Here is an 18,382-nt window from a genome sequence, read left to right as displayed (position 1 = left end):
GAATGTGATTGGACACTGGAGTACAAAATTGACATGTTTTATTTATAAAGGCTTTCAGCTATTCTGTAATTATTGGGAGCTGTACTGAATCCTCAGGGTACAACTGAGCTTTATTCATAAAAACCTATGTCATGAACTGGTGTGTAGAAACTGATAGTTCACATGACTTTGAGATAAGTCGTGTTCAAGTGGTTCAGCGAGTGCTATGTTTTGTTGAGTCCAGCAGCATGACCAGAGTTGGTTTAAAAGACCAGTGTTTAGGATTTAGGTGGGAATTAGCAGAAATTGAATATAATATTCAGAATTATGTTTTCATTAATCACTTGAAACTAAGAATCAATGTTTTCATTAGCTCAGAATGAGCCCTTCATATCAACATAGGGTGCGGGTCCACCACGGAGCCCACCATGTTGCACCGCCATGTTTCTACAGTAGCCCAGAACAGACAAACCAAACACTGGCTCTAGAGAGGGCCTTTCGCATTTTTACATTACCTGAAGGCCAGCATAGGTTCTCCTACACACTTGGAAAGGGAGGAGTATTCGGTTGGTTGCAACCTGCAATCTCACCACTATGTGCCACTAAATCCCATGCACTGGTCCTTTAATAGACAACAAAAGAGACCAATTATTAAGTTTCACAAATGAGACTAAAAACATAGGATACGCTTTGTGAAATAACCAATAGCTCAAAAATAAAGGGATTGATGATCTTTTTAACATTTTAAAACTGTAGAAAAAAACTGGTAACATCTTTTATTTTTTAGACAGTCTATTCTAAATTAAATATTTAACTGCTGCTGATATCTACTGTGACTATTTACAGGATCTACATGCATCTACCTACAGAATAACAGCTCCCCTTACACACACTCACACATACACACACTTACCCCTGAACCCCCTCCCATTCTCCTCCTGTAAACTGTACCCTAAATGAATGAGGGGTAATCCAAAATTTCATTAACATCTCCATTGTGTCCACCCATGCAGCATCGCATCCCATACGTTCCCACATGCATTTTTAACTCATTAAGCCTTCTTTGTCTCATCTCGTGTGTGGGTGTGTGCCGCCTGTCTTTACTTCTTTCGGGAAACTTGGCAGGCCCAAAATGCGAGGCCCGATGCCAAAGATAAAGCAGATGCTGATAATGAAGATAGATGAAATTGGGGTTGCTACTCATGTGTGCACTTATTCATTGAGAGGTTGGCAGTGACAGCTTTGTCTGAAACAGCGATCTTCTGTATTTTCAGTGATTTGATGACAGATCATTGTACATTTTAAACCACAATGACACTGCGATGACACCTTTAGTTTGTTTTCTTTGGTCTGAATCATAGTGGAAAACTTTGCCAACAAAAAGTCACATGGACTCAAAAGTAGATATAAATTACACTGGATAGACTTTCCGTAAACTGTTGTCCTTCCCAGTTACAGATTTTGGTTCAGTTCAAATGGCATTGTGGCGGGACAGCAACACTTGTGAGTCGCTGATCTCACCAGAGGATAAATACCTACAAGTCAGTTTGAACTGAAGCAGCCTTTCGAATGAGAGGCGAAACGTCTTCTAGAACTTCAAGCAAGTCCAGTTGCCTTTGCATAGCACTTACTGAGTTATAGTTACATCATATTCTGTCTAATGGAGGAAAGGTAACATCCAGTGACATGCACAAGAAATCAAGAAAAAATTAATTCAAGCCATAATCACAAATAGCCTAGTTCCACACCTCTGAATTACTATGTATATATAAGGAATGACGTGAAACAAAATGGTCATTCTTCCTGATTATCAGGCTAAATCACAAGGCTAAGAGAAGAAATCTTGTTGTTCTCAGAAGAAAACATCACCATAATCTCATTACCAGCATCAGAAGTGTGTGAACAGTCTTTCCCTGGTGAAACGCTCTTTGCAGGAAGCACCAGCTTAGCCTTTACTTCATCTCTTTTCCTCCAACAGGACCCAAGGAATGTCCCATGTACAAGACTTTACATTAATGTATCCCTCCTGATTGTCCCGGCACAATAGGTGCAGCAGCAGGAAACATGCCAGTCAGTGTATGTGCTTTGATCGAAAAACAGCCACACCAGTGCCTGCTATTTTCATAAGCGAGGGACTTGCACCCCCAACCTAACCTGCTCTTATTAATGAAGTCATCAAAAACACAACACTCACTTAATCCTATCATCAGCTGCTACAACCTCACATTATTACCATGCAACACACTGTCTCCCAGGTCTTTTGCACCAGTAAACTACTGATCCTCTTACCTATTTCTTCTCACCTGCCAATCAAGTATAAATTTGTGCATGCTTATGACTGGGAGCTGTTGTTTCACACTCAATACAAGCACAGACCTGTCAAAGTCAATTAACCTGACATTATGTAACACCGAAATCTGTCAAGTGCAAGGATGTAAACACATTTTAATTGCACCCATAACATATAAACTTGATTGTGGCTCATGAGAAAGAACTTAGCAATTAAGTTTGACAAAAAAAACAAAAAAACAAAAAAAAAACAGCTCTAAGGTAAAGTGAATGGCGCTAGGCTAACAGTGTGGCAGACATTATTAGGAAAGAACAAAAATTATCATGCATAACATCACTTATACCACAAATGTAGCATTATTTTTGCCAGATAGCTTGCCTAGATAATTCTCTATTTTATTTGAATTACTATAAAAAAAGCATAAAGGAATTCGGTTATGTACAAAAATTTACGATATTTGGAGTGTTTTCTTAGGAACCATGTTAACAGCTTCCACGAGGCTCCCTCGTGGATTTTGGGGAGAAAGAGGAGGAGACCTCTGCACTGGCGAAAACTTTCGGATAAACTTGTAAATTCCCCTCTAAGATAAAATATGATAACTAGTGAGATAAAAGTTTCAGACTTACCGGCAATACTGAAGAGATAAGAGTGTTCAACCATAAATGTGGGCAGTCTGTGTTGCTTTATAGCGTTTTTCCTTGCGGAAATCTTGAATTAGTACGCCAGTTAGTACAGGGGTTAGTCATGTTCTCCGCTACTCAGTGTTTGTGGGCAGCGGTGTTCGAACCAGCCAATCAGAGCACTCCGTCCGCTGGGGGCTGGGTCACAGATTACCTGTGTCATTTTATTGAATGATTAAAATCCATTCATAATAATAAAATAGATATGCCTTCATAAAGCTATAAAACATCACTAAGATTGTTAAAGTAATTGGTGGTTGAAATAATCTAAGAATTAAAGTACAGTGATTTTTTTAATGTTTTCCTTTCTTTTTTCACTTTGTGTTTATGCAGTCTTCTTCCAAAAGCAGTTGTATTGATGCTACTTGGAATTCAAACCCCTTCCACTACCACTGTAAAATACTTTTTCCAGTTGCACTTGTGCCCACTTTACCTGTGTTCTTATAGCAATGTATTTTTTATTCATTATATTTCTGATCCCATATAGTTCTGTGCAGTGGTGGAGGAAGAATTCAAGTCATTTACATAAGTAAGTTTCAATGTCACAGAGAGACTCAATTACAAGCAAAAGTCCTGCATTTAAAATGGTACTTAGGAATTAAAAGTAAAAGTATATAATGTAGAAGAATGGCCCATGGGAGTGTTACTCTACTACAGTATATGTATCATATTAATAGATCATTATAGCTTATGCATTATTACTGCATGTCCTACTTAAAATCTAAGTGGGATTTTACTCTCGTTGAGGTAGAAGTAATTTAAACTATTTGATATACTGTTGGGTTGATTTAATATACAACAAGACATCATACTTTTTCATATCATCATAAGTTTTGGATGTAAAATCTTAGCTGTCAACCGTAGCAGTCAAATAAATGTATTGAGGTAAAAGGTGGATTTTCTTTCTCTGGAACATAGTGGAGTATAAGTATAAAGTGGCATAAAAGGGAATTCTAAAAGTACAAGTTTCTCAAAGTTATTTTTAAGTACAGTACTTAAGTGAATGTACCTCATGACATTCCATTAGTGGTCACTCATACCAACATTCTGTTTGGGGTCCTGGAGACCCTCTTTAACAGCCCAAAAAAGATCAGCTTAATTCTTTATTACTTTTTTAAAAAAAAGAATTGCATATAAACCTGATTTTTTTAACTGATTAAATGTTTCAGAAGTTCACTACAGAAAATGATGCATTACTTCACTTTGAAGTCTCAGAGACCCCACCTGTAAAACATGGTTAATGTAATGTAATGTTATTGCAGCAGTAGAATATATGGGAACCCAAACACAAAAGAAGTTTAGCCAATGTAAACAAAACAAAAGGGTTCATTTTGCATTATGCAGTGGGGAAAAACATTTAAACCCAATCACCCTAGCTGTCATTAGGGCCCCTTGTTCCCTGGGGACCCCTGAAAATAGCAAGTGACACCCCTGCCTGACAGAAAGATAATGATGTTCACTATCACAGTGTCTCCATATAAACATCACTGACCCATCAAGTAGAAAAAAAGAAGACTGGCTTGCTTTATAGTTAAAAACAAGGAGTAGTCTCTTTACAACCAGCTAACTTCAGGGGCTTTTCAGGGCTGGTTTGCCTCGTGGGGGGGAGGGAGGACAGATTTGTGTTGAGTTTCAGCTGCACCCTTGCCATTGTGGAGTGAAACCATGTTAACCTCAAATGCAACCTTTTTTTAGTCATAAATACTACAGGAAATAGCCAATCTTCCAGCTGCTGGGCCTGCTTCCCTGCCAGCTGACCCTCTTAAGCTCCCTAAAACTGGATATTGCTTGTTGTTGACTAGAAAACATATACAACTACAGTAGATGATAATTGACATAAACTTTTTTTGTGAAGAACATAAAAACATGGGTTTTTTTTTTTGTAATTTTCCTGGTACTACAGTCTTGGATTCATGTGTTGGTGTGCAAATCTAACATTTGCCTTGTGTGTAAACTGCAGGTTTTCCTCTACAAAGACAATGTTCAACCACTACGACCTCACTGACCCGATAAAAATGCTAATCAGGAATAGCATGTCAGATACTTTTTTTCACAACAAATTTCGGATGAATTCTTTATTAAAACCAAAAATTGACAAAGTATGAAAACAATTTGAATCCTCTGTCCTATGCCTCGACACAGTAGTGGTGGTGCACTGTTCCACTAAGCAGTACTGATGCAGAAAGAGGGACTGCATGGAAGAGTCATCAGAAGGAAACTTTACCTGCAACCTCATCACAAACGATAGTGTTGGAGGTCTGCAAAGCAACATCTTGATAAACCAGGGTCGTTCTGGAAACACTGCCAACTGCTAAGTATGGGAACGGAAATATTATTATCGATATTATAAATATTGGTATTAATAATATTATGCACAGATAGATAATAGAATGTATTCCACAAAATATCAGTATCTTATCAATAAGATTAAAACTGCCACTCACAGTTCATTGAATTTAGGGCAATGCACATCCATTCAAACTAAATAAGACAGCAAGTGGTGTTTGAGTAAATTTTTTATTTTGATTCAGCATGACTAAGTGCTCCAGTGAACACCACAGGAGGTCCTTCCTTCCTGTAGCCATCCATTTATACAACATCAATACTGAAAAAAAAAAACAGAAAACAAAAACGAAAACAGTGCTAGTAGTACCTCAAAAGTAATTGGAATCAAAAAATAACTACTGAACATGCCAAAAGAAAAGTTTTGAGTGCGGAAAAGAAGGGTTCAATTCTGGCTTTACCGGCAGAGGGATATAGTGAGCGTCAGGTTGCTTCCATCCTTAAAACAACAGAGCTACACACTGGCAGAGGGCGAAAACAACTCTCCACTGACCGGGATGACCGTCAACTCATTCAAATGTCACTCAGCAACCGTAGGATGACATCATTTGACCTACAATAAAAATGGCAAATGGCAGCTGGGGTGAAGTGCACGGCGAGAATGGTTCGAAACAGGATCCTACGGCCAGGGCTAAAGTCGTGTAAAGCTAGAAAAAAGCTCTTCATCCATGAGAAGCAAAGAAGAGCCAGGCTGAGGTTTGCAAAAGACCATAAGGATTGGATAATAGAGGACGGGAGTAAGGTCATCTTCTCTGATGAGTCCAAATTTCAGCCTTGCCCAACACCTGGTCGTCTAATGGTATGACGGAGACCTGGAGAGGCCTTCAAGCCACAGTGTCTTGCACCCACTGTGAAATTTGGGGGAGGATTAGTAATGATTTGGGGGTGCTTCAGCAAGGCTGGAATTGGGCAGATGCGTCTTTGCAAAGGACGCATGAATCAAGCCACGTACAAGGTTATCCTGGAAGAAAACTTGCTTCCTTCTGCTCTGAAAATGTTCCCCAACTCTGAGGATTTTTTTTCCCCAGCAGGACAATGCTCAATGCCACACAGCTGGGTCAATCAAGGTGTGGATGAAGGACCACCAGATTGAGACCCTGTCATGGCCAGCCCAATCTCCGGACCTGAACCCCATTGAAAACCTCTGGAATTTGATCAAGAGGAAGATGGATGGTCACAAGCCATCAAACAAAGCTGAGCTGCTTGAATTTTTGTGCCAGGAGTGGCATAAAGTCACCCAACAGCAACGTGAAAGACTGGTGGAGAAAATGCCAAGACGTATGAAAGCTGTGATTGAAAATCAGGGTTATTCCACCAAACATTGATTTCCGAACTCTTCCTTAGTTAAAACATTAGTATTGTGTTGTTTAAAAATTAATATGAACTTGTTTTCTTTGCATTATTTGAGGTCTGAAAACACTGCATCTTGTTCGTTATTTTTGACCATTTGTCATTTTCTGCAAATAAATGCTCTGAAGGACAATATTTTGATTTGGAATTTGGGAGAAATGTTGTCAGTAGTTTATAGAATAAAACAAAAATGTTCATTTTACTCACATACCTATAAATAGTAAAATAAGAGAAAGTGATAATTTTGCAGTGGTCTCTTAATTTTTTCCAGAGATGTATAGGGACACATTCTATTTGATCTGTTCTGTTTTGTTTTTACCCTATATCCATTTAACTTAAAAGCCTAACTTGGGATGCAAATTAGGTTCAGCTTTAGGCCCTGTACTGTACACCCTGTTTTTAACAGGATACACTGGATTGGTAATATTAGTTGGACGTACCGTTATTGGTAGGTTACTTATAGGGCATATGAACAAATTTCAAAATATTATGTTGTACATTACTTTAGAGGGCATACTAAAAAATTTTGAAATTTGATGAAATTTTTATTTGTCAATTTGGGATCAAGAATCATGAGCACATTGTTCAGTGTTTGTGCTTCTTGATTCAGTGGTTAAATTTCTGTCTCCTTGGCTTGTTCAGCAACCTGGTAACAATAGTAAAACATACAACACCAGCATAACTGAGAGAAGTAAACAATGTACAGTATTATTGACTAATTTAAACATTCAAAATCACTGTTGGCTTTTTGGCAGGATTAATGCAAATGCAATTTTGGACATTCAGCTCCTAGTGTAATGGTAATGAAAAGGCGACACAACTTTTCTCTCTACTACCACTTGTTTTTTTTAGAAAGGGGTCAGTATGTAACGAATTATCTGGTGCTTGTCATTGAATTCTATGGCAGGTTTATTGAAACATTCTGTTTGTGTGTTTATGCTGTTTGTATGTATTTTCTTATTGACTTGTTTGTATGTGTGAAATGCAAAACCGCTAAGGCTATAAATGCTGTGGCATGTGGCACTGGTCCATTGGTTATTGATCTGTACTTGTCCCTATACCACAAACATTAAATAAATCTAATATGCAGCAAAATGTCTTTGACTTCTTGTATGTATTAATATTTAATCCACAACCATGTTAGCCACAAGTAATGCTATACTGACTAAAAAATGCTAAAAAAAGTTTAAATACACAAAAACCTTACTAATTGACAGTACCAAGCGAAGCTGTACTGCATAACTTCCAGCTGCATTAGGATCACTCATTCAGATATATCACCTAACTGCCAGAAGATGGAGGCATTTTCCTGCTATTACTTCAGAGAACTCAACCTTAAGTGTGGAAGCTGCAGGGAGGTATAAGGACATTAACTGCCCACTGAAATGTTTTGTCTGGGTGCTGAGAGCCAGCTTGGGTTTACTGACCCCATTTGCACCATATGCCACGAGAGGCCTTGCTGTCACATCAGATGAAGACCTCTGTGTGATGGCACAACTGACTGTGCAGCCTTAAAGTGCACATTCAGTCACTGCACACTATTTATCACCCTAAATACAATTTAAATGCGTGGCTGCAAAGTTGTTAAGAATAGAAAAGTTCAATTTGCTTTTTATTTACATGTTTAAAGCTTTACATGTGTACATTTAAGTAAATATTTCATAATATAATGTAAATATTGTCAAATTAATATGACATACATGATAATAATGCATGCATGAGAATAAATGCATTAATTAACACCTCTAAAAATAAATCAGATTCTTATTTGGTGCATTGGTGACTTTTTATGCAATAATTAATGATTTTAGGGCACTATTTATTTAGGCATTTTCCAGTTATACTCCATATTAACGGTCATTCATTGAATGGTCAGATTGCTATGATTTAAGGCCTAAATCATACACTTGAAATTTAGAAGAAATAAGATTTTTTTTTTAAATTAATAACAACCTTAACATATTTTTGCGCTTGGATTCTACTGCAATATCATGCCTGGCATACAGTATCTTCATTATTATACAATGTATAGCGTTATACACATGTTTTTGGAGTGGTGTTTTGCTGCAGACATCATCCATCTATTACATAGAAATTTCACGGTCAGTCCAACCAGAAAATCCTTGGAACATCTCAAATAGTAACTTGTTGTATGTATACCATTATTATATTAAATAGTTCAAATGGATATAAATCTTTATCCTCTAGACATACACAACTACATTTTTGATGCAAATCTGAACGGCATTATAATATAATCCCTAAAAACTCGTTATGACTGCTATAAAGAATGCACAAAATACGTTTTTCTAGCAAAGCATTCACGATACAGTATCTTTGCTTGACTTTTTCAACTAGTATTCAACTTGAATTCCATTAATTTATCATTTTACTCAATATAATATGCAACTTAAGTGCTACCTAATCATTATGAGTAGAGGTATGAATAACAAATTTATCAGTAGTGATTTAGCTACAAAAATAGAACTGTAAATAAGAAGCTAAAACTCTCACTAAAGTATAAAGACAAATGGGTGAATAAAACGCTTCTTTTACGCTTTGACTGTTTGACAATACGCTGTGATAATAGTTATGGACTTGTCAGCCTAAACGCTGAACTCTCTCTGGTCCGCAAAATACAAAGATGGGTTTCACGTTTAGCAAATCATCAATTAACCAATATATGCACTGAACATAATGCAGCTACACAAGGTTGACAAACACGGGTAGCGTGGTGACCTACAGCACAAGGTCATTCATTCGTTTTACTAGCAAGAAGTCGCATACTTATTAATAACATTGACTGTTAAACACTGGGACGATAGCAAAAAGCTACAAATGCACAGTGAAGGGACGCGCATACGGCGGCTAACTAGATCATTAGCTACGACACAACCTTGCCTTAAACAATTCTCACATAAGCTTGAGTTAGTTTTGTCTTTTGCGATTACAACAGCTCAGATGTTAAATACAGATAAAGGGTTACAACCAAACATTGTTTGCTCTGGGAGCTTCTAGGTGAGCTGCTAGCATCCAGAGGTAACCTAGTTAGCAATATTAGTGTTAATAAGGGACTGAATTCTGGCACGCTAACGTAAGTCGCCGGTGAGCTAGCGTTCAAACCACGCATCTAGAACAAGTGCTTCTTCATTAATAGCGGTTGATGTTGCTTGGTAGCGACACAAGACAGTAGCTAAAGTCTCCGTTAACGTGAGATGCCATCAGGTAATTGGATAAACACAAAATGCTCGGAGTAGGTTCGTCGTAATTTCGCTAAATTAGCTAACATTTACTAAGCTAACAAGCTAGCTAACGCAGGACCGACTCATTAGCCCAGAATTCGGTTGACGGGTGAGGAGTTCAAACAGCCGTGAGGTGAAGTCCGTTGTGCCGCAATTTGTTTGCTAAAAGACGACTATTTTGAAAATCACACGCACTTTTCCCTTATCTAGTGTCAATTCGTCAAAATGGGGTCTGCTAACGTACGTCTCCGCCATTTTGTGACAGGTTTTTCATTGAGCAAAGGGGTACGTGTAATGGTTGAATGTAACCCCATCAAGAAGACATCCGCTTGGCAGTTGGAGGGAAAAGGGATCAGGAGTAATTTTCAACCATCCTGTGAGAGATAAAAGTCATTTTGAAGTGGTCGGCAATGGATAGGGGCAGCTGACCACAACGTTTTCAAGTTCCCATCAACAAATTGCTCTATGATTAAAAAAAAAATCACCATACGCTGTAGTGACCCTATGTGCACCACCAAAAACTTTGACAACTAACAGTATAAATAGATGCTTTAATGGAGACTTATAACTGTGAAATTTTGCTTTTTGAATTGACATCATAATAAAACATATTTATTGTACGAAATACCACCAAAATGAAAAGCATTGCAATATAAGTGGGACCATGTGTCAAAGTAAGCCAAACCAAGCACAACATAGAACGCTCAACATATAAAGTCATTTATTTGTGGTCTTAGAGTTGCACTGTATTAGTAACTGTAGTATACTCTAATATAATACTGTTCAGTATGACATGAGACACAAAGATGTCAAGAATAATTTGAGTCACAATAAATACATTTTGGACAAAATATTACAGTCATAAGGCACATGACCACCAATGCAAGAAATTAATTTTGAGATATGTGCATGAATGTCAAACTAAACTTAATGTACTTGTAAAAACTTTGGAATATTAATCTGAAGACATTAATTATGAAAAAGCTGATGGGCACCGCTAAACAATAATTACTAGTATTCACATAAGTACCGATCTTGTATAATGGTGGATTTAAAAAAAATCTTGCCATGTCAATAGCCTATGATTTTCTGGTTTTAGTTGCTGCATGACATTTTAAAAATATTGTGGTATTTGTATAATTATGAAATTGTTAAAGGCTCACTATAGTTTTTCTTTCATAGTGGAAAGAGAGGTCATTTACCTGATATCAGTGAGGTAAGATGGAATTTTTGAAGGCAGTTACAAATATACTAAGGCTTTATGTCAGCCTGGAAAAGTAGTATTTTACTAACAGTGTAGGGTTGCCGTCCATTAAACGCCTTTTTAGGATATCAAGGGGGCTATGTTAATTAGTGTCATCCCCTCCCCCCACGGGACATTTCCCAGTACTTCTGATCCGTTTTCCAAACAGAGAGACGAGTTGTCAGACGGTCCCTAAAAAAAGAAAACATTCTCTATTGTTCCAACACCCGCTCTGCCCTGGACGGTGAAGTGCCGCCTGTGGCCGCAGAGGGCGCTGCACGCATGGCAGGCCGAGCTCCGCGGCCTCCACATCTTTTTGTCTGAGAGCTGGATTTCTCTGCCGCTCTACAGTGTGCGCGATAGCTTCGGAGCTGTGTCCGTAACACACTGTCAAACCACTCCAAACGAATACAACCGCGAACAAAAGCATTAATTCAACACCTTCTGCCATGGCGTTTCTGATCTGTCGGTAAATCGGTCGTATTGTTGACTGTTCGTTGCAACTTAGTCCGGGGTTGAATCGGGCTGGCTTTCTCTGTGCATCAGTCTTTATTAGCGAGCTGCCGCTCTTCTTGCTATCAGCTATTTCTTTAACTTTTTAAACACTCAGCTTCGCGAATGACAGAGCGCCGGCGGAGTATGGGATCCTTGGTGTCTTAAGAAGCGACTGAAGTGGGGTTTAACCGTTTTTGCATGCAAAAACAATGGCAAATTCGACGGGGAAAAATCTACTAGATCAGCGAAGGAAAGGACAGGCTTTCCTGGACGAGCTGCGGCAATTCCACCAAAGCAGAGGGTGAGATTGGGGCGTCTTTATTCCCAAGAAATATAACTTTAAATCTTAATTGCCTGTGACCCGGAGTTAACCAAAACAGTTATTTAAACATATGGTCCTTTATTTCTTCTATTATTCCTTCAGATCGCCGTTCAAGAAGATTCCTATCGTGGGTGGGAAAGAGCTGGATCTGAATGCTCTCTATATCAGAGTCGTCTCTTTAGGTGGATTTGCTAAGGTGAGTGGGAACTAAAAAGTGGGTTTTCTCCACACTCTGCTGTCTGTGGACTCCTCGGTGGACCACTCTACAACTCGGTTTGGGTAACCCGGGACAAGTGTAACCCTCTAGTAAAACGTTAGTGGGACGGTGTTGGCCTTGTGCTAGTTTGCCATGTATCTCTATGCAATGTGGTGGCTTGTGTTGTTGTGTGGTTTGAATTGAGAGTCCAAACGCTCGGAGTCAGAGTGCAGTTGGAGCGACTCAAAATTAGCGGGCACGTTTAACATCGATTATCGGCACGGAGCCCGGCCTTGGAAAACACCGCTTAGGACATACCGTTTCGCCCGGGCTTTTACCGGTAGTTTTCACCCAGGGGAAGCTGGATTTTTCTTTCTCGCCATAGCCATCTTTCTTCGGCTTCATGGCTCATCTCAAAATGTAGGCCTCACAGGCCCATGTAGTGAATATAGTAAACGGTACCAAAACCTACTCCAAAATCAAACGGGTCGCTGCAAACTAGATCATTTGCTTTTTGATGGAGACGGTTTGTTGGAGTGTCTTTAGGTTTTTAACGCCAAAATGGAAAAGTAGAGCTAGCTTGTTAGCTATAGTGCTAACTAGCTTTGAGAGTAACGGTAGTATCCTAAAGAGAGTCAGGCAGTTGTACTAAATGATATATCAAATGTAAATATGTTCGGTTAATAAACATGCAAGTGGCTAATTAAACGCTGTTGTACTAGACACCTTGCCAGATGATTTCATCTTGGTCGGTATTTTTAGATGGTTTCAGCAGTTTGAAAAGTTATTGATTGGTGATTCTGATATTACTTCATTGGGGGAACCTGTAGCAGAACAAATGGTCGCAGTGTAACTGCTCTTTTTGTTGTTGCCGATGTTTTATCTCCTAACGAACGTATTTCCCCCTTTCAGGTCTCTGACAAAAACCAATGGATTGAACTTGGAGAAGAGTTTAACTTTCCCAGGAGTTGTTCCAACGCTGCATTTGCTTTAAAACAGTACTACCTTCGGTAAGTAGCATGGCCATGCAGCTCTCATCCTCCAGGTAGCATGTGGGAAGTGTTTACAAATGTTAAGATGCAGTCAGCAGGATCTAGCCTCTCGCTCTCCTCTGCTAGGAAGCCCCACTAGTACAATATTGTGACAGGCAAAGGGGGGATGTCTATTGTGTACATTTGCCATACCATGGTAGATATGTACTAATTTCCCTCTTCCACATAGAAAAAGAACACTCTGAGCTGTCTTTTATAGAAGATATATGTGGCCAAACGTGTCCTCTGTATTATGTTAAGTCTGGAATATAGTTTGGAGAACACACTGATGGAGTGTTTTGTTGATAATGGCATTAAACTATAAACTAAAGATGGTTGTTCCTCTCTGAAAATGGTGTAGCCACAGGGGATTTGGTTTTGATATACAATAGTTCTAATGATTGAGTAGATCTGGGTGCTGTAACATGTATTGCATGCAGCTTCCAAATCTTAATGCAGTCAGCTCCCAGTGATGGCAGTCTGGTTTAAATGCAGTTCTCCCCAACAGTTGTATTTGTGGTTTTGCTGTTGCTGCTTTCTCTGTACTTCTATCTTCCCGCTCAACCTCATGCAACGATTGTTCAGTAGCACCTGCCTGCAGGGGATTAAACGTCTGTACCAGAGAAATGCTTGTAGCCTCTCATGGTTACTTTAGAGGCAACTGCAGGTCACTGGTTGATATCATAAGTACAGGCTAATTATCTGTGCAGTTATACCAAGACTGCCTTTGATGGAAGCTGTTGCAAGGTGTGAGCGTAGCCGTCCATATGATTACTAACAGTACACAGCTGATGAGACCCGTAACTCCTCAAAAGTTCGCAGATAGTTGGCTGTCGGGGAGAAACACCTCAGACGCATGGGCTTGCAGAGTACTGCTAATGAACTTATCTGAGGTCTCCCTGAGAACCCCACAAAACACTATTATCCTGTTTAGTATCTTTAGTGTAAATGACGGAATGCTTTTGAAAGCATTTTTTTCTAATGCAGGAGATCATGTAATTTGGTGTTATGGATTCTGTGGGACCTCAGACAACTGACAAGACAGCAGTTTCTTCCTCCAGTGGAAATACCTATAGTGCAAAGGTGTTGAATTTCTATGCTCTACTAATGAGGGAACCCCCCCAGGCTCAATGTAACACAACATTCAGAAATATGTTCCTGTCTTTGTTTAACAGGTCTAGTTTTTGTGTGTACCTTAAGTACTTGTCACAGAAACTCAAGTGATGATCTGATTTGTCGAGCCTCTAAATGATTTTTAGGACACAATAAGGCCAACTAATGTGTATATTCTTACATCAGGAAGTGGTTTATAGATACCAGTAGGCTGATGCCTTGTTCTGCAGATGAAAATATGAAGCAGACAATTATGTGCAGTCATTAACATCATGGCTGTTTTTTGTTTGTTTGTTTTTTTTGTTTGTTTGTTTTTTAAAGGATAATGGGTTTTTTTGTTTTGTTTTTTTTAATTGAAATGTTCACTTCTGTTACTCAGAACAGCTGTAAATGTAATTATTATCTTTTTTAATTATTTTGGGAAGGTGGATGAACAAATGAGGCCCGAAAGGTGATTCGACCGACATGCTGAATATTGCACAGCCTATAGAGCTACTTTATAAAGTTTATCTAAGGCAGCTCAGTATAGTGGATGTCAGAGGCAGCAGGCAGCTAGACTGGTCTTGCCTCAAACAAGGCTGATACTAGAGACTATTCCCGCCTCCCTCATGCTACTTTTTTGCTGATATGAGTGAGTATAATAGAGAAATTGTTGTTACCCCCCCCCCTACCAATCTTCCAACCGGTTTTACCATGCAAAAGTTAGTGAGTAGGGTAATCACTTGGGGAGAGATTTTCATTTTGCCATCATCCAGGGAGTTCAGAGGTCACAGCCAGTTACACAGTAGATATGTGCTTACTGGAGCTGATTCAGATTCAGTGTCTTGCTCAAGGACACTTAAGCTGGATGGATGTTTGCTAATATCAGGTGTTAATCTTGATTATCCAAATGAATGACCACCCACTGGCTGCTTGGGCATTTTTAAGCTGTGTTTGCATTTTCTTGTGAATTTACTGACAACTAGAATAGTTTCAAGATGTGTGTTTTTTAGGTAATGATTAGATAAATTGAACCCATTGTCAAGTAATATAAATGGTATTGTAATTTGGTTCAGTTTTTTTGGGATCTGTGGCTTTTAACAAACCCAGCTTCAAATTGTCAACTTAAGTGCCAATTCCCTGATGGTTTTCTTTTCACCTTGAGTGAAATAAAACTAACTACCAAGTGTAAATTGGCAGGTAGGAGTGAAGGACACACCGTTGCTGCAGGGATCAAACTTGTGACTTTTCTGTCAAAGGATGGTCTGACTCCTGACCAAGATTCCCTGTCTGAATCAATAGGATGATCATGATGTTCCTCTCTCCGGTCAGCACTTCCCACTCAGAGCAGAGTAATAAGCAGCACCGAAGTTCAGTGCCAACTCCTGCTACTGTCTATTTGATATCTGAATTTCACTTGGTTGTAAGTGAGCAAAGCTTGCCAGAAACATTTTTCAAGCTCGTTTTCAACTTGTTGAAGCGCTGCTTTGACATCAGTCCTACCAATGGTGCTGATTTTATTTCAACTTTGTGGTGGAAGGATTCACGCCAGATCAAGGATTTTGCAATAAATCACACGGACACACTAGAAAATGCAGCTGTTTGAAGCAAAAGATATAAATTTAAATGATAGGTGTTGAGTTATGACATTGAGGGAATTATTGATCAGTAAGACATACAGTAATTCCAACAGAACTGCTAACATAAAGGGCAAGTGTTAAATAATATAATCAACATGGCCAGGGCTGCCAAGGGCTATGAAAAAGTTTGAAATTTTGAGAAAATTTAAGGGTTTTGGAAAATTATCAAACAGTCTTGATTTTATTGGAAGTATTATGGTAGAACAACCAGATTCTTTAATGGTATGTGAGTAATGTGTGTTTGAAGCTGACCTGTTTGCCCAAGATCTCTTCCTGTGACTATAGAGAACCTTTTACATACTTCCATAATTTTACATACGTTTATGTTCTACATCTGTGCACTCTGTTTGACTTGATTGCGTTGGAGTTACGAAAGGCTGCTTCCAGTTTTCCAGTGGCTACACTGATTTGGATGATTCTCAGTCAATACTACTTCAAGTCTCCACGATTTTCCTCCTACATGAGTAGTTTCATATGATTTGGAAGTGGTTTGTGCTAAGGTCTCAACCCTTGCAGGGTAACAGAGTCTTGATTTTTTTTTTTTTAAATTATTTATTTATTTATTTATTTATTTTAAGTAAAAACGGCATCCAGTTCATCCAGGCACTCAATGTAATTTGAGAGTGAATAAAAGGTGTTTTGAAGGTGAGAGATACCCAGGGTCAACCTTTGTTTTCCCTGTCCACTGCATCCCAGTTGGGAGGAAATCAGGCCCAGGAGGCACTGACATCTAGGAACCACTCACTTAAACATCTGTGTTAGCTTAAATGTTCAAGTCTTGGATTTTTTTTATCTTGATGAGGTTTTTACACATGGTTGGAAATGTTTAAAGGAAGAAATTAGCAGTTATTCCGCCTTGTTTAACAGTTCAGAGAAATTGTTATTCTGTGATAGCCTGTTACGTTGGCATTTGTTTTGAAGAATATTATTTAGACCATATTTTGCATGATTAAACCAAACATTGATTTGGTGAGTACATGTGGCAGTGATCTATTGAAAGCATTTAAGGTATTTCAGATTTCACCTTTTCATCCATGCTATATTATGTGCAGGTTAGGTGTTTAGCTCTGTTGTCAAGGACAGTTATTACTATCCACATTTCTTATACAAAAAGAAACCAGGTCTTGACAGTACCTCGTTCTGCTTACTCAACCACTAACAAGTAATCTTTCTTTTTCAGAGTGAACATGCTGCTTCCTTAACAGCTAAATGATTATACCACACTTTCAGCTATGTCTCCCTAAACTGGTTGCAGTGCAGAGAAGAAGGTGCGATCATATTGACAGGTTTACTAATTTCAGTCGATATTTAAATGTTTCACATTTTAATATTAACTCACTACTAATGCCAGACTAGTTAACCATGTCTTTCTCAATAGTTTTTGACTTGCTACCCCAACTCATATGGCCAAAATTCTCATGACCCCAGAAATAAGGCAGTGTTCTAGTTGTCATGTGAATTTGAGCATGACATACGTTTTTTTTTTGTTTGTTTGTTTGTTTGTTTGTTTGTTTTTTTTCTTCACCAAGCATGAAAGGAGCTGCAACTGGATTATAGTCGATGATGTTTCAAACTTATTGAATTCATTTTTTGATGGAAAATGTGAAATAAATATAATTATTTCAGTCTTAGAAATCTCCCCTGACCCCCTCTGCATATCAGATAATGCCATGTTCGTTTCTGAACTACAGATTGAAAAACTCTTCAGTTAACTATTGAGACTGTAGAGAAACAGAAGTTCAAATGTCACTAGAAGAGCATGTCTGATACAAAGGCACTTGTCTTACTTAGATTGTATAGAGACCTAGACAAAGTTTGGAGCACCAAAAATGTATTACAGACATTGAAAAATTATTTAGAGCCCACTGTATCTATGAATCTGTCCACTCATGTATTCATGTGCTAAAGTAGTATGCGAAGTAAATAGTGCAGACTATGTGGTTAATGTTAAGTGTAATGTCAAAAGTCTTGATTTTAAGATCACATACACAATTTACACCAGATTTTTTAATTTAATGTAAAGACTGTTTAATTTCACAGTTTCTTTTTCCTTTTCTGCTTGGTAGTGTTAATGTTCACACCAGGTTATGACATTATTCCAGTTACCATCATGCTTTTTGGTCCTGCTCTCCTTCCTGTGTATGCCGATAGATTCTGCTGCTCATCTGAAACATCTGGGTGAAGTGGCCCTTTGATCTGGCTTGCATTAGTCATGTTTTTATTCCCCTGCCTCATCCTAGCTGCTACTCAGACTTAAGATGCTCAGATGACAACCAACCAGTTATGGAGAAAGACAAGGCTGTGTGGACTTGTTCAATTTTATTTAATTCAATTTTATTTATATAGCGCCACATCATAATAGAGGCTATCTCAGGGAACTTTTCATATACAGCAGGTCTAGACTGTACTCTTTATAGTTATATTTACATAGACCCAGTATTTCCCACATGAGCAAGCACTTGGCGACAGCAGCGAGGAA

General features: G+C 38.5%; 2 protein-coding genes across 4 annotated transcripts in view; one reads left to right on the top strand and one right to left on the bottom strand.

Moving 5' to 3' along the window:
• gas2l3 (growth arrest-specific 2 like 3) overlaps nt 1–3,074 on the bottom strand; it is a 34,594-nt gene extending 31,520 nt beyond the window's left edge. The window contains exon 1 of the mRNA XM_040143457.1: nt 2,896–3,074. The gene's annotated coding sequence lies outside the window, so the exon portion shown is untranslated. The remainder of the gene's footprint in view (nt 1–2,895) is intronic.
• Nucleotides 3,075–9,785: 6,711 nt separating this feature from the next.
• arid2 (AT rich interactive domain 2 (ARID, RFX-like)) overlaps nt 9,786–18,382 on the top strand; it is a 42,566-nt gene continuing 33,969 nt past the window's right edge. Inside the window, exons 1-4 of one of the 3 annotated variants that reach the window (XM_040143352.1) lie at nt 9,786–9,867; nt 11,738–11,923; nt 12,047–12,140; nt 13,053–13,150. In XM_040143352.1, coding sequence (XP_039999286.1) covers nt 11,832–11,923; nt 12,047–12,140; nt 13,053–13,150 — 284 coding nt within the window. In that variant the 5' untranslated portion in view covers nt 9,786–9,867; nt 11,738–11,831. Of the gene's footprint in view, nt 9,868–11,380; nt 11,924–12,046; nt 12,141–13,052; nt 13,151–18,382 lie in introns of those variants that run through there. The other 2 variants (XM_040143344.1, XM_040143334.1) reach the window with 2 other exon arrangements.

The sequence above is a fragment of the Xiphias gladius genome, chromosome 2, assembly GCF_016859285.1.
Source record: "Xiphias gladius isolate SHS-SW01 ecotype Sanya breed wild chromosome 2, ASM1685928v1, whole genome shotgun sequence".
NCBI classification, from domain to species: domain Eukaryota; kingdom Metazoa; phylum Chordata; class Actinopteri; order Istiophoriformes; family Xiphiidae; genus Xiphias; species Xiphias gladius.
This window is presented reverse-complemented; position numbering and strand designations above follow the sequence as displayed.